General features: G+C 37.5%; 2 protein-coding genes across 5 annotated transcripts; one reads left to right on the forward strand and one right to left on the reverse strand.

Annotated features, from left to right (window-relative positions):
* Window positions 1-1,732: 1,732 nt before the first annotated feature.
* On the reverse strand, window positions 1,733-19,348 carry trim46a (tripartite motif containing 46a). 3 transcript variants are annotated; one of them, XM_083557493.1, is made up of 13 exons: window positions 19,196-19,348; window positions 17,173-17,352; window positions 15,032-15,287; window positions 14,671-14,821; window positions 13,084-13,282; window positions 11,468-11,614; window positions 9,160-9,255; window positions 8,461-8,714; window positions 7,506-7,627; window positions 6,149-6,487; window positions 5,264-5,493; window positions 5,048-5,115; window positions 1,733-3,706 (listed from the first exon to the last, which is right to left on the reverse strand). In XM_083557493.1, exons 2-13 carry the CDS (start codon window positions 17,230-17,232, stop codon window positions 3,316-3,318), a joined length of 2,313 nt encoding a protein of 770 aa, XP_083413619.1. In that variant the 5' UTR covers window positions 17,233-17,352; window positions 19,196-19,348; the 3' UTR covers window positions 1,733-3,315. The 3 variants fall into 3 exon arrangements, with proteins under 3 accessions (XP_083413619.1, XP_083413618.1, XP_083413620.1); XM_083557492.1 differs by lacking the exon at window positions 19,196-19,348 and adding an exon at window positions 17,547-17,791; XM_083557494.1 differs by lacking the exon at window positions 19,196-19,348 and having other exon boundaries at window positions 17,173-17,355.
* krtcap2 (keratinocyte associated protein 2) lies at window positions 18,827-24,999 on the forward strand. 2 transcript variants are annotated; one of them, XM_083557522.1, is made up of 5 exons: window positions 18,827-18,997; window positions 20,705-20,859; window positions 21,224-21,287; window positions 22,228-22,294; window positions 24,527-24,999. In XM_083557522.1, the coding sequence occupies exons 1-5, from the start codon at window positions 18,994-18,996 to the stop codon at window positions 24,645-24,647; spliced, it is 411 nt and encodes a 136-aa protein (XP_083413648.1). In that variant the 5' UTR covers window positions 18,827-18,993; the 3' UTR covers window positions 24,648-24,999. The 2 variants fall into 2 exon arrangements, with proteins under 2 accessions (XP_083413648.1, XP_083413649.1); XM_083557523.1 differs by having other exon boundaries at window positions 18,865-18,997; window positions 20,708-20,859.
* The last annotated feature ends 345 nt before the right edge of the window (window positions 25,000-25,344 follow it).

Genomic DNA, 25,344 nt, shown 5'->3' on the forward strand with positions numbered 1-25,344 from the left:
GCCAAGAAAATATCCCCCACACCATTTCACCACCACCACCAGCCTGAACCGTTGATACAAGGCAGGATGGATCCATGCTTTCATGTTGTTGACGGCAAATTCTGACCTACCATCTGAATGTTGCAGCATAAATTGAGACTCATCAGACCAGGCAACGTTTTTCCAATCATCTATTGTTCAATATTGGTGAGATCGTGCGAATTGTAGCCTCAGTTTCCTGTTCTTAGCTGTCAGGAGTGGCACCCGGTGTGGTCTTCTGCTGCTGTAGCCATTCCGCCTCAAGGTTCGACGTGTTGTGCATTCAGAGATGCTCTTCTGCATACCTCAGTTTTAACGAGCATTAGCTCGAACCAGTCTGGCCATTCTACTTTGACCTCTGGCATTAACAAGACATCTGTGCCCTCAGAACTGCCACTCACTGGATATATTCTCTTTTTAGACCATTCTCTGTAAACCCTCCCTCCAAAGATTTTTTATTGGGTTTAGGTCTGGCTAGGCCACCCCAGAACCTTGATATGCTTCTTACATAGCCACTCCTTGGTTATCCTGGCTGTGTGCTTCGGGTCATTGTCATGTTGGAAGACCCAGCCTCGACCCATCTTTAATGCTTCAACTGAGGGAAGGAGGTTGTTTCCCGAAATCTTGCAATACATGGCCCCGGTCATCCTCTCCTTAATACAGTGCAGTCGCCCTGTCCCATGTGCAGAAAAACACCCCCAAAGCATGATGCTACCACCCCCATGCTTCACAGAAGGGATGGTGTTCTTGGGATGGTACTCATCATTCTTCTTCCTCCAAACACGTTTAGTGGAATTATGACCCAAAAGTTCTATTTTGGTCTCATCTGACCACATGACTTTCTCCCATGACTCCTCTGGATCATCCAAATGGTCATTGGCAAACTTAAGACGTGCCTGGACATGTGCTGGTTTAAGCAGGGGAACCTTCCGTGCCATGCATGATTTCAAACCATGACGTCTTAGTGTATTACCAACAGTAACCTTGGAAACGGTGGTCCCAGCTCTTTTCAGGTCATTGTCCAGCTCCTCCCGTGTAGTTCTGGGCTGATTTCTCACCTTCCTTAGGATCATTGAGACCCCACGAGGTGAGATCTAGCATGGAGCCCCAGTCCGAGGGAGATTGACAGTCATGTTTAGCTTCTTCCATTTTCTAATGATTGCTCCAACAGTGGACCTTTTTTCACCAAGCTGCTTGGCAATTTCCCCGTAGCCCTTTCCAGCCTTGTGGAGGTGTACAATTTTGTCTCTAGTGTCTTTGGACAGCTCTTTGGTCTTGGCCATGTTAGTAGTTGGATTCTTACTGATTGTTTGGGGTGGACAGGTGTCTTTAGGCAGTTAATGACCTCAAACAAGGGCATCTAATTTAGGATAATAAATGTAGTGGAGGTGGACATTTTAAAGGCAGACTAACAGGTCTTTGAGGGTTAGAATTCTAGCTGATAGACAGGTGTTCAAATACTTATTTGCAGCTGTATCATACAAATAAATAGTTTAAAAATCATATATTGTGATTTCTGGATTTTTTTTTTTTAGATTATGTCTCTCACAATTTCAGACCCCTCCATGATTTCTAAGTGGGATAACTTGCAAAATAGCAGGGTGTTCAAATATTTATTTTCCTCACTGTATATCACTCGGAATGATGCAGCGCCCCTGAAGCACGAGGGTTATGCTATGCATGTTTCCTGGAAAAAAAGACAACACCATGTCAATTTTATCAATTTAAAGTTGCATTTAATGTTGTCTGCAAACTTATTATAGCAACTAAAAAAACAGTCATCTCTCTCATGTGAATAGAACAAAAATCAATGCAGCTTGTCACAGAGAAACCGTAAAGCCCTCCGTCTTGAAGATTAGTAAAGAAAAGAATAAAAAAGTACAACTTTACCTCAGTTACAAAATATTCTCACACTGGAGACTCCGTCCAAAAATGTTAATTGAACATCTTACAGAAAACTTACACTATTAACAGCATATCCACAATTACACCTTACACTGCAGCTATAAAACAAAATTATATAATGAAACGTAATTAAGTTGCAACAGAGCTACTCAAATAAAAAAAAATAAAAAAACAATAAGACCTCCTGACCAATCATAATCAAGAATTCACCTGCACTGTATTACAAGGACAAAATCAGTTTCCAATAGTTTTACATTTGATTGTGACTTCACAGGCCTGAGTAACCACTTAATGCCAATTTGGTTGATTCTGTCGAGTATTTTTAATGAGCAGAAACATGGATCTGATACTAATCATTTTCAATATTCAAACATATACAGTTTTATTTATAATTTTTTTATCATGCTTTGCTGAAACAACTGCTGGTAATAAACAGACATACAGTATTGAGATGTTGATTATTGTACTGTGTATACAGTGTATACCGTATATTAATCTGAGACATGACATTTTGATATACTTTAAACACTTGTAATATTGTGATACTTTACGTTAAAATAGTTAAAAGTGTCCGTTTTCATATTGTCACGTCTGATGACATCACAGTTAAAGCGCTTTGTTGTGAAAAAACAAACATATAGAGTATGTATGCTAGTTTGTCTGACATCAATTTCAGGAAATTTTAATATACTGACATAAATGTTTATATGTGTAATGCACACGTATTACAAACATTGATGGCATTAGTTTAAGACATATAGCATAGGACTGGATGTTTTTGGACCATGCTGTGATGGGGTGTTTTATAAATGAAGAAAAACACTGTGGAATGAAAGAGCAAACTGTGGAAGAAGGAACATATATGTGGTGATTCTACTGTGTTACACACGAAACAGCAGCACGGTACTGTGAAGACTTTGACATCAAAACTAAACCCGATCTAAACCAATGGAGACAGACCCAAATGTGGCAACTATACAGTCCTATAAAAAGCAAACAGACCAGCATTTGTCAAAGCCAGTACAAATTATTGACATATCCATTTTAGGTGCTTTATAGGCTAAATGTGAAAAAATAGCTTATAAATTATCATTCCCTCCAATAGAAATGCATCATTCGCGATTTATGCCTACAGGTGTGTTATACAGTTCATGCACCAGACTAGTACTTTATGTTTTTTTAAGCAGAAAGATTTGCATTAAGAAATCATGATCATTTGCATGCTGCAGTTTCTAGGCATAATGCAGGAGTTAATCTTAATTTATGAAAATGAAATAACTATACATAAAAGCTAATCCATAAATAAATAAATAAATATATAAATACTAATTAATTAAATAAATACTAACATTTAAAGGTGCTTGACAATTTGCTGTAGATCTGTTTATGGCTTCAGTTATTCAGATTTGTGGCATGTGATTGAACGGTGACTCTCCTGGCCGTGGCTTGGTCCGTGCTGCGATTAGCTATAAGCTCCTGCAGCTGCAGTGCCCCTCCGCCAATGAAGCAAAAAGCTGGGCAGACAGGGGCGGAGCAATCGACAGTCCCATCCCAGAGCACTCGAAGTGAGTGGGCATCGTAGAAAGTGACACACCCTTTATCGTAGTCCAGACACACACCGAGGCGTGGGGGCAAGGGTGCAGTGAGGGGACCGGACATGCCGTTGGATGCCCCTGATTTGGGCATGAGGATTTTACCCATGCCCATGGTGAGGAAGCAAAATGGAGGTGGACAGTCCTGGGCATCCTCTGCTCCACTGTCATGCCCACTATCAGGATCATATCTACAAAAAAATAAGGGAGAGCATCACTGAAACATGTGAGCACATTAGGCCATAATTCAACATAATGCTTTCTGATATTTCATTAGATCTCTGACTAAATCAGATTTAATAACCAAAACTATAATGAACAACAGAAGCGTTTGCTGTGTTTAATCCCTTTCCTTGAACTATGAGGCCAAAACTGGTACCAGCATAGCAATGCAATTGTGCACAAAGTGAGCTTTTGGGAGATATGATTTGCATGGGTTGGAGTGGAAGATTTTGAGTGGCCTGCTATAGAGCTCTGAACTCAACCATACTGAACACCTTTGGGATGAATTGGAATGCTGAGTGCACCCCAGGCCTTCTCACCTCACATACATTAGTTCCTGACTTTATCAACACTTTTGTGTCTGACTGATTGCAAATCTCCATAAGCACACCACAATTTTATTGGAACATTTTGCCAGAAGAGTGGAGGTTGTCATAATGGCAAATACGGGCTAAATGTTGAATGGATATATTAAGGCTGTCAGTCGATAAAAATATTTAATCGCAATTCATTGGATGACTGCTCCTGATTAATCATAACAAAATCGCACATTTTTATCTGTTCTAAATGTACCTTAAATTAATACTTTTCATGGACAAAAATGGATGATTTATGCAAATGTATGCTTGTTATTAGTGAAACCAGACTCAACATAGAGCATGAAGACAAAATATTCTTGTAAATGTTTGAAAGTAATTATGGTGTTTTAAATTACATAAATCATCAGGACACCAAACAGAACTTTTGCTATGTTTCAAAAAAGGATTTTTTCGGGCAAGTTTTTCTTTTAATATCGAGTAAAGAAAAGGGCGTTGTAAATAAATGTGTGTTGCATTAAAAGTTTTAGTTTTCCCCCTTTTATATATATTTTTTTATTTTTTTATGAAAATGGTCAAACAGAAATGTGGGCTGCATTAATCGCGCGTAAAAAGATTTTATGTTGTTAAAAACGTGTTATTAACGTTAATTTTGACAGCACTAATATACACACACACACACACACACACACACACACACACACACACACACACACACACACACACAAACTGTATATAATATTTTACTTTATTTATTAAGATTTTTATAATATTTTATATATTATATATATGTGTGTGTGTGTGTGTGTGTGTGTGTGTGTGTGTGTGTGTGTGTGTGTGTGTGTGGTAATCATCACATCAAATATCATTAGAAATATATAATTAGAAATTTTAAGACTAATTTTCTATTGATTTATGTTCTAAGTATTTAAATGGAAAAACACAATAATATATATTTGAAATAGTGAGCAGAACTGATTTTCTCAGCTTTACCGTGGACTTGCCATGTCCTGTGGTAAGTGGAACCACTCCTGAAGCTTTGTCTCTAGGCCAACACCAACCTAAACACACACACACACACACACACACACACACACACACACACACACACACACACACACACACACACACACACACGTAAACCAATGACGTAAACCAATGACAGTTTATATATGTTAAATAAAAATCTGTGCTGTCCAATCTGTTCACCTTGACTAAGTAAGAACCAGGCTCTACTGAGCATGCCCAGTAGTGACGACCCTGTGTGATTGACACGTCTGCCACAAGGAGGTCAGAGGTCAGATGAAAGGAAGTGAGGGCGCGGTCGGCAGCCTGCAGCAAAGTCAGACCAGGTACACTACGGGCATACGTCTGCCCTTTACCCAGTGCCACACGCTCAGCATGGAGTCCCCAGCGAGAGTCCAGACAAAATGACAGCACTGAGAGTTAGAAAGAAGGAGAGAAAGAAAGAGAGAGAAAGACAGAAGAGCGGGGGAGGAGTAGGGAACAGGAGTAGTGGGGGTCATATTCCAACAGAGAGAAAGGGGACAACAAACATAAGGAGGACAGGAATAATAAAAAAAAAGTAGATATGACAAGTAGACAGGTAAAACAAGGACAAAGGGATTATTCATAGAAGGGGAGGAGAGGAAACAAGGACGGAGGGTAAAGATAAAAGTAGGGACATTGTACATATTGTAGGATTTGGAGAAGGTCAAGCAGCTAATATATTCCGGATCAGACACAGAAATACAAGTCAGAGCAGGAGCAGATGGAAGGAAAGAGAAGATAAATGAAACATAAGAATGAATGGAAAAAGAGTGGCCTTAAGAGACGGGGTGAGGAAGGACTATGATTTACCGAACAGAGAGACTGAGAGAGAAAGATGAAGGAATTGAAAAAAAAAAAGCTGGAGGAATAAGGAAAGTGAGGAGGCAGGAAGGCAATTCGAAAGATGGATAAAAAAGTGAAAGTATGGAAAAATAAGTGCAGAAGTGAATTTGAGAAAATGAAATTTAGGATGACTGATATCCCATGAATGTATACTGTACTGAGAAATAAAATGTAAAGATGGTGTCACTGAGATTGTGTTACCATGTGCAGGTGGTGTGTGTAGGTACACTTCTTCACTGTACTCGCCAAAACCCGCCTTGTTGCAGCCTCTCACTCTCAGCACATACACGCTGTCCATCTCCAGTCTGTCAATCACTGCACTAGTCCCGCCCACCTCATCTATGCGCTGCCAAGGACTGTTGGGGCCTCCAGAGCCTTCGGATTTGACTCCACCCCACAAAGGCCCATCCCTGCCATCTTTTCTCTGATACTCCACGGAGTAGTGCCAGGCAGGAGCTGAGTCCTGTGGGAGGCGCCAGCACAGATACAGGTGATCATAGGCCAGAGTCTTCTGGGTGTCGATCACAGGGGCCAGTGGAGCTGTGGCAGGAAATATAAGAAAGGTTTCCTAGTATGTTTTTAGGTAGCTGAACATGAAACCCAGCAAATGAATTCACAATGGTTAATCAACCCCACGGGATCAGTGCAATTAATTAGATAATAAAAATAAGCATACCGAATGATGACACTGAATTAGCATACACAGTCATCGCACAGGAAGAATAACAGAATCAGCGCATTTAATTGAGCAAATTAACACATCACATAGAATCGTCACACCAAATTATCACACTGTATTATCACACTAAAAACATAAATTGCGAAACGGCAATAAACTTAATTGATATATTAGGAATCAAGGAATCAACACATCAAACCATTACGCTGAAACGTCAAAGTGACTCAGGACACAAAATTTTCACACAGGCAGCAAAATACAAAATAATTTAATTATTATATATTATTAATTAATCCGCATACGACATGAATCGGCACGAATAATAAACACAATGAAGTCAACTGGCTCTGTGATTCAACACACCAAATCAGCACACTGAATGCATTAATGACCCAAACAGTACTCACGATAACGAAATTAGGGCAACAAATCGGCACACTGAATCATCACAGTGAAGTAAAATACTAAATCAGCACACTGAATCAACAGACCAAATTCCTTGACTGAGCAATTAACTTGAAAGTATAAAAAAACAGTCTATGGTCACACTGAAGCGAAATACTAAATCAGCAAAATGCATCGACACACTAAGTCACTTCTTCTAGACCTTCTAATTAACCTAAAAGCTAAAGCTAAAACTAATTAACCAAAATAGTACAACAAAGACATAAAAACAGAGCAGGTTCATATAAGAGCTCATGAAGATGTATCTTAAATATTTGTTAAAAAAGCCTTTGATTTTTGTGAATTTTTGTAGCGAAATGGTGGACACAGGAGTGAACTCAATCAAAACTCATACGAATGTCATATATTGGTGAGGATGTTTGTAAATAAGTGAGATTGTGAGATTGCATTAAGTTTAGTGGATTCAATAACAACCTTGTATAAAATTCATGCTGCTGAGTAGCTTGAGCTCTCTTGAGATGTCCACATGAAAACGGCGGAACGAGGGATCTGCCGAGAGGGAAAAGCGCTGCAGGTTTTCTATGGCTGCAATCAACCTGTTCATGACACAAAGAAGACAGAAAATAAAGCTTCAAAATGTCAACATGAATCTGTCTAGATAAATGAACATCTGTTTTTTTGGTGACTAATAAACACCAGATTTTTAGGTTGAGATATCAAGTGACGTCCAAATATTTAAGTTTATAGTATTATAATTCGGTAAGTAAAAAAATACAAATGGTTATGCTATTAAATGAAAATAATCAAAGATGAAGTAAAGTTAAAAAAAGGTGACTATTTATCCAGTTACATCTTTTCTGCTCACCACGGTTGTATAGAGTGATTATAAATGTAAAGCAATATCCTTTCTGGGAGCTAAAAAAAAATACGGTTAAAGGTTTCCACTAGGCCTTTTCACTAACTGTTGCTCACTCAATGTTTTTTGTTTTCTGCACCATTCTGTATAAACTCTAGAGGCTGATCAGCAGTTCCTAAAATACTAAAACCAGCCATCTTGTAGCAACACCTATGCCACAATTTAATTTACAGAAATCACATGTTTCTTCATTCTAGTGTTTGATGTTAACATGTATTGATATGACACAATAATAAGGAAATATACTTGAATAGATAATGACAGAATATATAATAGAAAATGTATACTGTGTCTATGCTATATGTTTTTCAAATTAACTGAAGGTGAAATGGTCTAGCATGTTAAAACCAATAGCAATGAGTACATGCTCATAAAACGTACAATGCTGAAGCTACCAAGCACAAGCTGAGACATGTTTGAATTATGTAATAACCGTACTGAAAACTTCCATAATGTATTAGCCATATTAATGTATTCCCAAGCACACACACAAACACCCAGACATGCTCTCACTGGTTGTGGGTGATTCTGGCGGCCTGCACGAAACACGGCTGGTCATTTTCTTTCAGCAGCTCCTGGGTGTACATGACGAGCCCCGCATTGTCCAGCAAACTCTGCTTCTCTGAAAGTTGTGTGTTCAGAGTTTCGAATTTTTGAACACGAGTCTCCTCAAGGATTTTGGTCAGAGAAGACTGTCGCTCAGCCAGCTCTTCGCACATATTGTTCACACACTGATTCAGCTGCTCTTTAGCAACGGCACTGTTCACCTACGTGCACAAATACATTTACAAATACATTTTTTTAATGTTAAAAGCATAGAATGATAAAACAGGTTCCTAGAGGTTACAAAGCTCATCTTTTAAGGCATAATATCAATACAAATTACCTAAAAACTCAACATACAGTAGATTATGGGTATATAAACCTTTAATAGCAAAAATAGACACAAGGAGGTTCTCTTGCTAGAACCTGTGTATAAGGTATAGGTGCAAATATTAAAGTGAGATCAAGTGACTAAAAATGACTTCTTGTACCATACATTCAATAAACCAGTTATCTTTTTCCTTTATCTCACTTACAGGTGAAAATAAGAAAAACATTATGAAAGATTTTTTTTTAATTTTCCAATTTATCATGAGTTATTTTGACCTATTCAGCACATTTCGGTTGAATGTTTTCATATGATAAAATGTCAAATATATAAAGATTTACCTCGGTCTGAGCGATGGCACTCTCCACTTGAGTGATCTGGGCCTGTACTCGCTCTTGATGGGCCAGAACGTAGTTCATCTGCTTAGTAATTTTATCCTGATAAAAATCACAAAATGTAGTCACTCAAAGCAAGACAAACAATATCTTTTATTGCTATACTTTATCCCTATATGGACAAAGGTTTGTGGACACCTGACCATAAGAAACGTATTTTTGGACATCCTATTTCACTTTTAGTCCCCATTTGCTGTTATAATAAGCGTCACAATTCTGGAAAGATGTTCCACTATATTTTGTAATGTGCTTGTGGAGATTTGTGGTTAGCAAAGTCAAATACTGATGTAAGGTGAGGAGGCCTGAGGTTTAGTTAATGCTCTAGTTCATCCCAAAGGTGTTCAGTAGGGTTGTAGTCACAGCTCTATAGCAGGTCACTCAATATCTTCCATTTCAACCCACGTTAACCATATATTAATGGAGCTGGCTTTGTGTACAGGGGCCAGTGTACAGTATCGTACCCAGACATTCATCTAAAACCTTTTGGAGCTGTAAGAGCCTGCGCTGGATAGTGTTGCTGCATCAACCCCGAACAGGATAAAGTGCATATTGAAGATGAACGATGAATAAATGTTTGTGTTACTGGTATTGCAGTTTACAAATAAAAAATACAGAAATAATGATCCATTCACAGCTTTGTAAGTTTTTTTTTTTTTTTTGTTATAATAAACACTGATTTATCCATATTTAACACACTTTAACATGATCCTGCTCATTACTACCTATATTGATTTCTTATATAAAAACTCTGTATAGATTTCTCTCAGTCTGGCTGTTTTACTCTGAATGTTCTTAAGTGCCTGTGTGTGAAATTCCCAGGAGATCAGAAGTTACTCAAGGTAGCAACATCCTTGTCACAATCAATGTTACAAAGATCACGCATTTTCATCACATTCTGATGTTTGATGTAAAAACACAGCTCCTGAACTGCATCTGCATTATTATATGCATTGTACTGTTGCCACATGATTGGCTCATTAGATAACAGCTTTTATGTCCAGGTGTTTAAGTTTTCCTATTAAAGTGGATGGTGAGTGTATGTGCTTTTCTACCACCTGGCAACAGTGGGATTGTACCTTAGTTAATAGCATTTTTACTAATGTAGTTTTATTTTGAGATTTAATTTCATTTTTAGGATTCATATAGGCATGATAGACATTTTGACAATATACCACATAGCAGGGAATATATAATCGCAATATCTGCTATCACTGGGTTCCCTTTTGAGTCTGATTCCTCTCTTCTTTATATTGTCTCAGAGAGTGGATTGGAAGCTCCTGACCCTAAGTCAAATTCCTTGTGTTTGTAAGCATACTTGGTAATAAAGCTATTTCTGATTCTGATTCTCTTTCTGAGTTTTTCCTCAGCACGTTAAAATGCATATCCTGAACCTATGTGTCGCAGCAAAACATTTTTGTGACAATGCCTATTGTTTAAAGCAGTATACAAAAAAAAAAAAAAATTATACTGTAACAGTTTGACTGTTTAATTTAAGTAAACAATAAAACAAGAACTCAAACTTTATTAAAGTCTTAAAAAGTCTGTTGTCATGAATACATCCAACAACAGAGTGGGGGAAAAGTATGATTTTAGTAACTTTGGTATGTTTGTTGGTGGCAGACAGACCAGTATGAATAATTACAAATCTGCTGATATCTAGAAATTGATAGAGACTAGCTCAAAGAACAAAAAATATCCAGTCATTGTCCGGTCTGTTGGGAATGTTTTATTGTTAGTGCTTAAGTTAAAGTATTTCAGAACCTGCTGATCTCCATTGATTTTCAAGCACAGCTGTGTTCTCGGGTTTACGCTTTATAGTGCGAGAAACAACACATATCGAGTGAGTGGCAGATCAGACGGCGGAACAGCCAGAGTAGTACAGTAACTCTAATACAACCATGGTAAGCAGAAAAGGGCCTCACAATTCAGTGCACACCAAAACCTTCAGGTAGATAACAAGAAGGCTTTGTTAACCTGTAGAAGTGCTACTCACTGGGTGCTTTTGTTTTCTGCACCATTTTGTTTGTGCAATAAAAATCCCAAGCGATCAGCGGTTTCTGAAATGTTCAAACTAACCCAACTGGTACCAAACAACCACGCCATGCTCAAAGTTACTGAGGTCCCTGTTCTGATGCTTAACTGATGCACTAACTGGCTCAAATTTTTGGTTATTAAATCGATTGATTAAAATGTACAATGAGTGTAAAGATGACAGGCACTGCTTAATCAAGTATTACAGGTTTTAAAGAAGTACCTTTAGCGTCTGGTAGGCGTGTGTGATAGGCATGACCTTGTGCCCGTTATGAACACGACGAAGCTTACAGAGCGCACACAACAGACGCTGACACGATCGGCAGTAAAACTGCATCCGCTCTTGCTCATGTTCAACACACACCAGCACCTATAAAAAAAAAGAGAGATTGACAGAAATGCCCTTTATTACCAAAATAACATTACAATTATAATATAATTACATGTCATTTATTTTTATTTATGAACTTATTTTGGTATGATGCCTCTCTCGAACATAATTCATTTGTGTAATGATGTTTTAATGCTCTTGAATGGCTTTTGGTTTTAAATCAATATCAATCATTTAATGTTATACTGTGTTTTTAATGATACATTGGATTTTACTCGCAATATTTATGGAAAGACACAAAGTTGCTTCCTATGCTAAAGCATATAAAGTGTCATGTTGGACAAAAAAAAGCTAGGCTTGGTCATAAATATTTTTAATAAAGATTAAATTAAATATATGTGTCCTAAATATCCCACATGAACACATGGAGTCTGGTGCGTCAAAACAATCTATATAATGACATGAAAGAAATAAACATTTTTCTTATTAGACAGCTGAAAAAGCTAAAGAAGAAAAGCATGTGCATTTGAACACAATACACATTCTAGATGTGTTATTCCTTCTGGTCTCGAGCACAGGAGTTTCTAATAGAAATATATTAGGTGTCTTTCATTATCTCCTTATTTATTGCTGACTACTAATATCCCAGCAGACCTGACCAATATTAAAGAAATATTCAGGTTTTTTTTTTTTTTTTTTAACCCAATCTCTATCTAGTGCATCAGTAGCATAATTAACACCAATAGGTATTTTTTGAAAAGAATTCTGATAAATGTTTAAAGGAAACATATTTTGTAAATATTATAAACTAATCTCTATATTCATATGATTTGTCTTTTAAAAGTTGGCTGTGCTTTTTCAGAGGGAGTCTGTACTGATGCAATACATTTTGAGCAAGCAGCAGTGTTACTGTAAGTTCAGAGACACCGTCTGACAGAAGCAATCACGAGGCCATCCCCTTGAGAAAAAAACAGTTCAAGGACATGAATACTCAGGCAAGTCTGCATAATAGAGATAATGGAAGTCAGAAGTTCCTCACTTTAACCCCTTTAATTATAAAATAAATTCAGTATTTACTTTTATTACTATTATTTAAGCTTTACCTAATAAACTTTTAATTTTTATTTTATCTGTTTGGTTTCATTCTGATGTTTTTATTTTTAATTTAACACTGCACTGATGGAATACATTAGGTCAAACTTGACAATATTTATAGGGACTTTTTTAGATTTTTAAAGATTTTTACCCAAGTAACATATAATAAGTAATATATATTTTCATTGTGCATTGTATATGGAAAATGTTTAACCTAGACTCTCCTATGTTTAACAGTGAGTGCTAGAGTGGTCGCTTAGAACCATGCAAATAATTGCAAGAATTTGCATAATCCTACTATCATCATCAGATTTTGCCTGAGCAGAAGGTTTGTATTAACAGATAATGAATCAGTTACAAAAATTTGTGATAACCATAAACCTTTAGAAGTCTCCTAATGTTTACAGGCTTACCTTAGGCCTAAAACTGTGTGTGGGTAGGACATGTTCGTGTTGGGCGCGTGGGGTTCCCCAGGGATGGTACAACTTGAAACACTCATTACAGAAGTTAGCCCTGCAATCAGCACAGCCTTTAGTGGCCTCCAGTGCTTGAGGGGGCTTGCAGAACTGACATATCACGGCCATGCTGCCAAGACTCACTGTCTGTCTGTACCTATACACACACACACACACACACACACACACACACACACACACACACACACACACACACACACACACACACACACAAATAGAAACTATTGAATCATTAACCTGATTTGCATATAACAGTTTGACACATTTGCATTTAATGACGGCCACAAAACTCCATAAAAGGTTAAGCTCTTACAAAGCTGAAATCACAGGGACAATAAATAGTCTATTTAAACGTAAGTATTATATACATATGAAACAAATTTAAAAGTTGCAGTAACTACTTGCTAATTACATGATTTAAGGTTAAAGGTTAAATTTTACAAGCCAACTTTCTTGTTCAAATGCTTCTATAAATGATTTCTATACAAATGTGTTTATATTCCGCATGATAAATGGTACTATAATATGTTTCTGTCAATTCCTTTGTCGTCTAAAACGTCTGTGTGAGCAAACACCCTGCAAAGGAACGATGTTTCCACATGCTGCAATCCCTCAGCGTATCAAAGCCACACAAAACACCACATCAGCACACTATTAAACGTTACACACTGCACAATTTCTTTCTTCCTTTCTTTTAGTCCTTTTTGCTTTGCTTATCTTTAATTAAGTGTGCCTGTGATCTTCCGTCTAGAAAGGCTGTTTTTGGCCCATATAAAGACAGGTACATTTGTCAGTATAAAGAATTGAGGGCTACGTGGACTTTCTATCTGCTGTTGCCAGGAAAAACAGTGAGCAAAGCCTCACAGTCTGAGAGCATTTTTCTCATTGTGCATTGATTTTTATTTTTATTTTTTAGAGAATGCTCAGCTTCTCTGCTATGTTACTAAAACCGGTTTATAGCAACCTGCTTTTTGAAGAATGTCACACAGTTAACAAAGAGAAATCTGACCCTGCCAAGAAATAGTTCTTATAAGATCTTTATAATATCTGGTAAGACCTTTAAATGGAATCTGTTCAGGAAATGGAAATGTTCGGCGCAGGGTCATTAACAGCTTTAGAGACATCTGATGTGTCCAGGAAACTGGAATCATTTTTGTGCATGTGTGTGTGTGTGTGTGTGTGTGTGTGTGTGTGTGTGTGTGTGTGTGTGTGTGTGTTTTGGAAAACAACTTTTTTAAGAACAGCAACAATAGGCACAAAAACATTATTAATAGACTATTTTTGGATATTATATATATATATATATATATATATATATATATATATATATATATATATATATATATATATATATATATATATATATAATTTCATTACTCATTAGATTTTTATAAAAATATTTTTTGGGGAAAATGTTTTTTGTATTACAGTTGACTGCAAAGATAAACTGCAAAAAAACAATATTGTGTGTGTGTGTGTGTGTGTGTGTGTGTGTGTGTGTGTGTGTGTGTGTATGTGCTTGACCTTTCAATGATACGTTCCAGTGTTAGATTACGTAGACAGTCGGCAAGGCCTCGCTCTCCCAGCTCCACATCCCGGCAACAAGTTGGACACGGAAACAACATGTTCAGAGCAACTGTGTCTTTCCGCCTCCGTCCAGGATAGGTACCACATACTGATAGGAAGAAAGAGAGAGAGAGAGATCTGTATAATTTTTATTTAAAAAAATAAATGTTCAGATTATTAATTAGACAATTAGCAAGTACAGCAGAGACATTTTTACATCACGTTTTAATATTACATCAAAAACTGGAGCAATTTCAGTCAGACTGTAGCTGAAAATACACACATACACACACACACACACACATACACACACACACACCTGTTTTGAGCACCCGCTCAAGACGGTCAGTTTTGGGTGGCGGTCGACGTGCATGTCGTGGTGAGCGGGTGCTGGGGCTGGACGTGGGCGTGTTGGGCTCGGGCGGGAGATCAGGGGGAGGGTAGCCTCTTTGCACCAACACCTCTGCCGCACACAACACACAAACGCTGTGCAGGCACGGCAACACAATGGGCTGCTTCACCAAGTCCTCACACACCGGACAGCGAAGCTCCCGCTCCATACTCTTCATATTGGACTGTGTGTATATGTGTGAGAGCAAAAGAGAGGGAGAGTTTTCTTGGTTGTTATTTATCACCAGTGTCAAAAAAAATGCATTTTCAGTGATGTTTCAATTTATTTTTGCTGTTCAGTTGAACTTTCTTACATTCCAAACCAACAGGGACTTGAGCTTGTTTTCTTTGCCTTGTTTAAGTCTTTTTTATATCTTCATTATGACCCCAACCTCCAATGCAGGAGACGTATAAACAACCCTTTTACGTCAGGTTTGTCCTCTTTCCTATTCCCAGTACGGGATGAGGAACCACAAATACTAAATTTAGCACTTTAATCCATTGTTTTTTAGTATATGTCTAATTTAGTTATCTATGCCATTTAATGAGGGTGGGAGCGATGGCAAATCTAGTGTTTGACTATTCTTGCCATATTTGTATTGTTAGAACAGACACATGGCCTATTGTGTGTGTCGGCATGTAGCAGTGTTAACGCAGCAGAGGTGACGAGCAGCGTCAGGATACGAAGTGTACTGGAGACACATACATGACCCGGTTTGAAGGCTAGATATTTCAGAATCAGTTTGAGAAATTCAAATTGTCTTTTTAAAGCAACACTCAACGTGCAACGTGTACTGGACCGAATGCGAGCTGTGAACAAACATTTCCTCTTTTCGCTAATTTCAGCAGTATGACTTTGCTTGCTTTACTGCTGGAAGAAAAACTGTGGACAGTTGTGGATGAATGTTGTGCAAATTGTGGACAGTTGTGAAACTACAAATAGCCGACCAATACAAGTGATGCAACATTCACAGAACAGATTCATCACATAGGATGATTTCTTTGTATAGATATTTAACTGAAATACTGCCTGACAACTGTATCTCATTTATACTGTGATATGGTGGAGCTTCTCTACCCTTCGAGGATATTATATGCTTATTAAGACATGCAAGTCAAAGTATTTTAGGGGCACATTGGATATCCGATAGTTTCTGTACAGTTTTTAATCAAATAACACATTGCGTGATGAATAGGATGTAATCTGGAAGTGCTAATAAAAAAATCCTCTTAATTTAAGTGGGTTAGGAGTTAGCGTTATGGTTAGGAGGAGACTTAGGGATTAGGGTTAGGGGGTTAGAGCTATAGATTAGGGGTTAGTGGTTAGGGTTTAGAGTGAGGAGTTTGTGGTTTGGGTTACTGTCACTGTAATCACGGTTGTATACAGTCCTAGATGGTACAACCCATAGGATTTATTTAAAATACAACACAGCGCTTGTTTTGGGGTTGTTGTTGTTGTTGTTGTTGTTTTACCTAATATGTAGTTATATTATTTATTATAATTTGGTATTTATAAGGTGTATAATATTCACCTTTTAACCCCTCCCCCCTCCCCTCTTTTTCGTCGTACCGTCCGTTACTATAGCAACACGTCCCGGTCGCGCACGCATCCCTCACTCAGCTTTTGTCTTTAAATACCCAAATGGTGTCGGACTTCTTCAGGTATAAAACACGTGCACGTGTAGAGTGCTGTGATGAGTTATAAAGTAGCCTGACACGCCATCGACGTGCATATATTCCGCTTAACCGGATATACACCTTTTTCTTATTTTTTTAAGCGCAATAAAGAGAGAGCGCGAGCGCGCACGCGCGCCCCCGAGACGCTTTCGCTGATAAATATAGCTGTTGGTGAGATGCATGCAGCGGCCCAATAATCTCACGGTGATGCATGATGATATATATATATATATATATATATATATATATATATATATATATATATATATATATATATATATATATATACGCATCCCCAAAGACCCCAAAATCGAAAGCAGAGAAAATGAGAGATATGATATGAATATAGATATACAGAGATGCCTAAAAATAAATAGAGAGGGATATACTCACGCTGATGCGCACGAGCGCGTCCATTATAGACGTGAAAGTCTGCAGTTCTGCATCTGCCATGATCGCAAAAGAGCCAAAGTGCAGGAGATAATTATTCCATCTGATGGTTTAACGGTGCGCACGGACAGTCCAGCATCAGGAGGGATGCACATCAGGAATGGGGCTGGCCTTCACCTGGAGCTTGCATGACACACATAAATAAAAGCAGCCTGTTACATGCAATAATGATCTAATTCGCCAATCCCGTTTGAGTCTCCCCGTTTTTTTAAGGCTGGCTGTATATGTAAATAGCTTACAACGCTCTTTCTGGAATAAAAACGCAAGAAAAAAGGGTCTACAAAAGCCGTCAGAGATGATGAAATGAGTTCACTCACTGTAAAGCATGCGTTTTTTTGTTGCCGTATAAGCCGAAAATCTATTAACTGCAAATAAGGAATACAACTGGTATTTTTTTCTATATTTAAAAACAGATTTGAAAAAAAAAAAATACTAATAAAATAATCCTGGTTTATATGCGCTGCCTCGGTGCTCTCATCACGGGCTAAGAATCATCCACTCAAATTACCCACAGAGGTCTACAGAATGAACGTGTGTAGTTCATAGCCCTGACCAGCAGAGGGCGGAGGAGGCACCGCAACAGCACAGGAAACAGGCACTGAGTCACGTGCCCAAATGATAACCAGGGGAAAGAGTGCGATATTAAGAGTTGTTATTGTGAGGTGTAAGACACAAAGCTGCTTTGAGACAATGTCCATTGTGAAAAGCGCTATAGAAAATATTAGTATTGCAGGTATTAGCTTTCTACCTGATAGACACTGAACATATTAGAAAAACATGTATGATACCAGACTATTAGTACTGAGAACAACAACAAATGACAGTAATGACAAGAATAATTTATTATTATTATTATTATTATTATTATTATTATTATTATTAATATTATTATTGGTGGTAGTGTATCTGTCTTCATGTTATTATTATTATTATTATTATTATTATTATTATTGTTGGTAGTGGTATCTGTCTTCATGTTATTATTATTATTATTATTATTATTATTATTATGATTATGATTATTATTATTGGTGGTAGTGTATCTGTCTTCATGTAATTATTATTATTATTATTATTATTATTATTATTATTATTATTATTATTATTATTATTATTATTATTATTAGTGGTAGTGTTGGTGTCTGTCTTCTTTCTTTAATCAGTATTAGTAGTGTCATTAGAGGTGTGTTGTTCTTCTTCTTCTTTGTCTTCTTCCTATTATTATTATTATTATTATTATTATTATTATTATTATTATTATTATTATTATTATCATCATCATTATTGCTGGTGGTGTCTGTCTTCTTCCTGCTATTATTAGTAGTAGTATCATTAGAGGTGATTCTTCTTCTTCTTCTTCTTCTTCTTCCATTTCACTTCTTCCTCTTCCTCTTCCTCTTCTTCTTCTTATTATGTTTTGAAGCATCACTTTCCCTGCTAATCAGAAGTTGTCCACTGGGTGGCTCAGTTGAGTTTATTTGCAGTCTGTCGTTACTGAAAATAAATAAGTAAAAAAAAGAGAGGCGTTAACTCTGGTTAACTTCCCACCCCACCTTTTTAATTCTGAATCAAGTGTCTAATGCAAATGTAAAAAACAATAGCGCCCACTTCCCTGTGTAGTTCACTATATGCACACGCTAAAGCGCAAATTTAGGATACGGCCATCCTGGTGACGTCACTCGGTGTCGCCGGAAGAAGCTTTCCGAAGTGCTGGCCGAGCTCTCAGCTTCATAAACTTACGGTGCTGCATAAGCCGAGTACAGGATGGGTATGTGCTTATTCGTTTGGTTAATCAAAAATGAGATCAGGTTATACAGATTCAAAAACAGAAATAAATATAAATATAGAACGAAATCTAACGTGGACGTGTATTATTGCGCCTGTCGTGTTCACGCGCATTGCAGATATAACTTAGACATAAATGGCAGATATTCATGAAACATTAACAACATAAATTGTTACGTACTGTATCATTGTCTGTCCAGGGAATGCATTTGTCCAGCTTTGGGTTGCATTCATTTCTATTGCATTCATACAGTCTTGGCTGATCTTCTTTCAGTTTATATTAAACGTGTAGGAATTACACTCGGGATGTTTCAGCGTAGATCATTTTGGAGTCAATGTCTTATATCAGACATCATGTGATTTTTCTTTTGTTTATTTTTTTTTTTTTCTTTTTAATGAAGCCTATCTTCACAGAGATTGCTATTCGTGTTTCCGATCGGAACGTTTTGAAAGACGGACACTGACGTGGCCTCTCACTAGCGCTGTATAATAATGAATAATGTTTCCGCCTACAAATCACACAACGCGTTTAAACCCTGCTCAGGCTCACAGTGTGGCATAAAAAAAAATGACATTTTAATACACTTTCATATGTATACTATATATTACCTTTATACTTTCATGAATAATGCTTTCTATCATACACAACAGCTTCTGATTGCTCAGCCTTGTTTCTACACACACACACACACACACACACACACACACATATATATCATCGTCATCATCTCAACTCAGTTTAGAAAGGCTGATCAGATTATGAACCTATGTGTTTGGATCTTTAAAAACACTCACATGTGCAGAGCTGGGGATCTCTATGACCTGGGATTTAAACCTGATTTATACACTGGAAATTGAATCAGAATTGGAATCAGGTTTATTGGCCAAGAGTGTTGACACACACACACATACACACACACACACACACACACACACACACACACACACACACACACACACTAGGAATTTGGTTTCAGCTGGTGGTGACTGTTAAAAGTACAGACATAAATAACAACACTATACATTTAGCTTATAGACAAGACTATACAAGACAATACAGATTAAATAAGACCACAATATACAGAGTATAGGATATATCGCTAATGTACATAGTCCATGGTAGTGCAAAAAGCAGTACTGTGCATCACATAAGATAAAGAGGTTACTTTAGGACTTTAACAAATGGAAATAAAATGATGAGTGCCTGTTCTTACAATGCAGTACTTTTAGATATGAAACAGGGCGTATAATTAAGGTGAGTTGTTATTGGGAATACAAAAAAAGGTTAATAATAATAATAATAATAATAATAATAATGTTGAAAAGTCAAAAGATAAATAAATATTGAATATTTATTTATCTTTTGACTTTTCAACATTATTATCGGTTCCAATATAACAAGATAATGACGATGTGCTCAATTCGAGTCATTTGTTAATTGCAAACAAGACTATTGCATATTGAAACATGATTGTTAGATTTTTTTTTCTCCCTTCACTGTGACCAGAGAAGCTTCTTGGAATGTAATTATTTTTTACCAATCTAATAAACTAGGGTCAGATCATTGCTTGCAGTCGGTCTATTAACAAAATATTACCGAGATAGAACCGATACATAACAGAATGTTGTGGTAAATTTATTTTTTCATTTTTACATTATTTTCATTCATATTACTATCTTTGCTCTTCAGCAGTAAATACAGGGACGTCGCTGGTGTTGTCCAGTCTGCTGTCTGTGCTGGTCTTCGCTGGTATGCAGATGTTCAGCAAGCAGCTGGCCTCCTCCGAGTGGCTCACCATTTTGGGAGGTTTTCTGGGCTCCATGCTCTTCATCTGCTCGCTCACTGTATCCTAAAATGCCAGCTGGCCTGCGGATTGTTCATTATTTATTACCTAAATACTGTCCCTTTGTAGCAGTTATGAAGAGAATGGTTGTGTTGCAGTGACAGACTAAATGAAATAAAATGCATTTTTTGTTATGAAATGTTTTATTTTTTATTAAATATTTTTCACTGTATATTCCTGAAGAATGAGGTAATCATTATCTTAGTTTTAGTCACTCAAAAACACACACAAAAAAATAAAGCACATAGATATTTTTTGAGACCTGCCATGTTTAGTCTTGGATTATTGCTCTTTTGTGGTAGTGTTTAATAGGAACATATTAAGCGATGTACAAGGTTTTTTTTTCTTTAACACCTCACTCTCAGGCCTTCAACAATCTGGAGAATCTTGTCTTTGGTAAAGGTTTCCAGGCGAAGATCTTTCCAGAGAGTAAGTAGGCAAAACTGCAGCGTTCATTCCTGTACAGTCTCTATAATTACACTATATGGGCATAAGTTTGTGGACACCTGAGCTTAAGATTTGTAAGATTTGTTTTTTTGAACACCCATTCCACATTTAGTCCCCATTTGCTGTTATTATAACCTTTACTCTTGTGGAAGATGTTCCACTAGATTTTGAAGTGTGCTTATGAAGATTTCACTAGGATTGAGGTCAGAGCTCTAGATCTTCCAGGTCAATCATTTACATTTATAGCATTTGGCAGATGCCCTTATCCAGGGTGACTTATAGTTTTTGTCTCAATACTTTTGTTTATATAGTATGTTATAAGCCTTATACACCAATCATGCATAACATTATGACCACCTGCCTAATATTGTGTTGGTCCCCCTTTGCTGCCAAAACAGTTCTGACCCATCAAGCATTAACAGCATTAACACTTTGTCAATTTGAGATACAGTTGCTCATCTGTTGGATTAGACCACACGAGCCAGCCTTTGCTCTCCACGTGCATCAGTGAGCCTTGGTCACCCATGACCCTGTCACTGGTTCACCACTGTTCCTTCCTTGGACTACTTTTGATAGATACTGACCACTGCAGACCGGGAACATCCCACAAGAGCTGATGTTTTGAAGATGCTCTGACCCAGTTGTCTAGCCATCACTAGTTTGGTCCTTGTCAAACGCATATCTTTATCCATGCTTATTTCTGATGCTTCTAACACATCAACTTTGAGGACAAAATGTTCACTTGCTGCCAAATCTATCCAACCCACTAACAGGTGCTATGATGAAGAGATAATCAGTGTTATTCGCTCGGTCATAATGTTATGCCTGGTCATTTAAGTATACAGGTTTAATAAGATCCTTTTATTAAATGTATTCAGAATAAATATTTTCTTTTCTTTCCCCGTTCTCTCTTTTTTTTTAGTTTTTCTGTGCCTGTGTCTGTCCCTTTTTGCATCTGGTCTGGTGCATCGCGTGTGCGTCACCACATGGTGAGTAACAAGAAACACTTAACACCAGCGGCTGTATTGACACGTAGAAATTGTGCGTACTCATCGTTTTAGCATAACATAAAAAAAATTATAAAAATGTTAATCATATTAAATCTGGCAAATCATCATACATACAGTATGTCACAAAAGTGAGTGCACCACTTACATTTCAGCATCCATTTTAATAAATCTCCTCAAGGCACAATACTATAGAAATGAAATTTGGCTATATTTTAGTGTAGTCAATGTGCAGCTTGTATAACAGTAGAGATTCACTGTCCTATGAAAATAACTCAACATACAGCCACTATTGTCTAAATAACTGGCAACAAAAGTGAGTACACTTTAAGTGAACATGTCAAAACTGTGTCCAAAGTGTCACTATTTGTGTGAGCACCATTTTTATCTCGCACTGCCTTAATCCTCCTGGGCATGGAATTCACCAGAGCTGCACAGGTTGTTGCTGGGATCCTCTTCCATAATGACATCACGGAGCTGCTTGATGTTAGACACATGCTAACTTTCTGCTTGAGGATGCCCCACAGGTGCTCAATAAGGTTCAGGTCTGGAGACATACTTGCCCACAAGGCAGTTATCATCTTGTCGGTGTGTATCGGGTCTTTTATAATGTTGAAAAACTACCGTTTGCACACGTTAATTGTTTCCCCTCAATGAACCGCAGCATCCCAGTACAGCAGCACTCATGCAGCCCCAGACCATGATGCTACCACCACCATGCGTGACTGTAGGCAAGACACAATTTTCTTGGTACTCCTTACCAGGGCGTCACCACACATGCTGGACACTATCTGAGCCAAATAAGTTTATCTCATCAGACCACAGGACATGGTTCCAGTAATTCAGTAATTAATTGGACAGGTTGTCTTGAGCAAACTGTTTGTGGGGTTTCTTGTAAACCAGCTTCAGAAGATGATTCCTTCTGGGATGACGGGCAGCCTGTTGTTTTGAATCAGGTTGTGCGTCAGGTGCAGAACTCAACTTCTTTGATGGACCCTTGTGAGGTCCATTCCGAGTGGAACCCGTCTTGGAAAACCTCTGTGTGACCCTGACCAATGTACTGTAACAGTTTCAGGGTGTTACTGATCTTCTTATAGCCTCGGCCATCTTTGTGGATAGCAACAATTCTACTTCTCAAATCCTCAGAGAATTCTTTTCAGACGACAGTAAATATGTACTGCTATACAAGCTGCACATTGACTACTCTAAAAAAAAAATATCCAAGTTTAATTTCTATAGTATCGTCAGTTGAGAAGAATGTATGCTGAAATGTGAGGGATGTACTCACTTTTGTGAGATACTAAAGATCCTTTTCCTGAACTAGCAATGTTTGTTTGACAAACTCTGTTGAATAGGATTAGGTTTTTAAAAGTATCAATTCACATAACAGTGGTGTAGAACGAATGCATATAATCTAAATTGGAATAGGTGGTCATATGATATAACAGTAAATATTGTTTAGAGTCCAGGAAGGGTGGATCCTTGTGCAGATTTCCATTTCAATCAAGTCACACGTAATTCCACTTGTTTAATTAGTTGAGCTTGGCTTTCAGTAGATGATCGGGGGTGGCTTCTGTGTGTGTGATTGAAATGCAAACCTGCACCCACACCAACCCTTATTGGATAAGTCAGCAGATAGAGATCCTGGCATTATGATTTTTGAGATTCATCTTTTCACACCTAGGACGCCTGAGGGACTTGTAAACGGTACTGTTACAAAAGATCCAAGCATTTATTTGCTCTCAAGAAGGCAAGATGTTTGGACATTTGGCAGATGCTTAACCAGCGTCTTACTATTATTTCATTTACACAACCTTCTGATCCTACTCTAACGTTCTTTTATGTTAGTGTACTGAGAAATAAATCTTGTTACTAGTAAATATCTGAACAGCTTGGCGGTGGTGGGATTTGAACTCGCAACCTTGAGATCAGAATTCAAACATCTGAACTCCTCCTTTTCCTACAATTGTGGAAATTTGCATTCCGTGTAAATTGTTATAATTTCCCTTAAAGGCTACTTAAAATATACATGCTTTGCAGAAGACATAAAAAACCCCAATAATAATAAACATTTATATTTTGCACATCCTGCAAGCCGTATGCAAATGACCTTAGTCTTGAGCCAATATGTGTATTTCTTTTATCTATTTATATATATATTTTTAGATAAAACTGTAAAATTGAAAATGTAACGTCTCGAATTCCCTTTACCAGCTTGATATTCTCGCTCTTTGCGCTGTACTACATCAACAAAGTGTCGACGGCTCTGTACCAGGTGGCTGCTCCCGTAGCAACTCCCGCAAAATCTACCGGCAAGGGCAAAAGGAAGAATTGAATGACCAAATCTGCGTCATCGTCCCAACAGCAGCAACACCGAGTACTTCTTATTTTGCAGTAATGTTTTGTGAAAATTTGGCCCATTCTAGAACCATTCCATTCCAGCAAACTGTAGACACAATCCCCAATCAGGAGTCCAACAGAGTTAAATACACAAGTTGTTCATGTACATATTTGTCTTTTTACACAAATACACAAATATTGCGTTACATTTTGTTCACACGCTGCAGTTAACTGCACTGATTCCTATTAAAATCTCTCATGTTTTGTGTCCAGTCGTAGCTGTGTAAATCGGTATATAAGTATTTTTCTTAAAGGATTTGCTATTAAAAACACTTGAAATCCTTAAATTGTTCTTTTCTCCTTTTTCAAATGCAAGCAGAATTAAACCCTATAATACACTATATTGACAAAAGTATTGGGACACCAGACTAGCTATATGTGGTTCTTCTCTAATCTGTTACATCAAAGTAGAAGCACACAATTGTATAGGATGTGTTTTGATGTGTATAAGTAGAAGATCCAAACGTTGGATCTGGAATATTAAATGGCCTGCTATAGAGCTCTGACTTCAACCCTATTGAATAATAAACTGGAATGCTGACTGCACCTTAGGCCTTGTCACAGTACTTGACTTTAATAGATCTCCACAACCACACTCAAAAATCTAGTGAAACATCTCAGAAGAGTGGAGG

The sequence above is a fragment of the Silurus aristotelis genome (genome assembly GCF_946808225.1).
Source record: "Silurus aristotelis genome assembly, chromosome: 1".
Classification (NCBI taxonomy): domain Eukaryota; kingdom Metazoa; phylum Chordata; class Actinopteri; order Siluriformes; family Siluridae; genus Silurus; species Silurus aristotelis.

Excerpts from the sequence above, each read along its gene's own strand:
- trim46a (XM_083557493.1), bottom strand. The coding sequence starts at position 17,232 with ATGGCAGATGCAGAACTGCAGACTTTCACGTCTATAATGGACGCGCTC. Across the intron at positions 9,256-11,467 it reads ACGCCTACCAGACGCTAAAG|GATAAAATTACTAAGCAGAT; the intron begins GTACTTCTTTAA and ends GATTTTTATCAG. Across the intron at positions 8,715-9,159 it reads GTGCCATCGCTCAGACCGAG|GTGAACAGTGCCGTTGCTAA; the intron begins GTAAATCTTTAT and ends TTGTGCACGTAG.
- krtcap2 (XM_083557522.1), top strand. Across the intron at positions 20,860-21,223 it reads TCTTCATCTGCTCGCTCACT|GCCTTCAACAATCTGGAGAA; the intron begins GTATCCTAAAAT and ends CCTCACTCTCAG. Across the intron at positions 22,295-24,526 it reads CGCGTGTGCGTCACCACATG|CTTGATATTCTCGCTCTTTG; the intron begins GTGAGTAACAAG and ends TCCCTTTACCAG.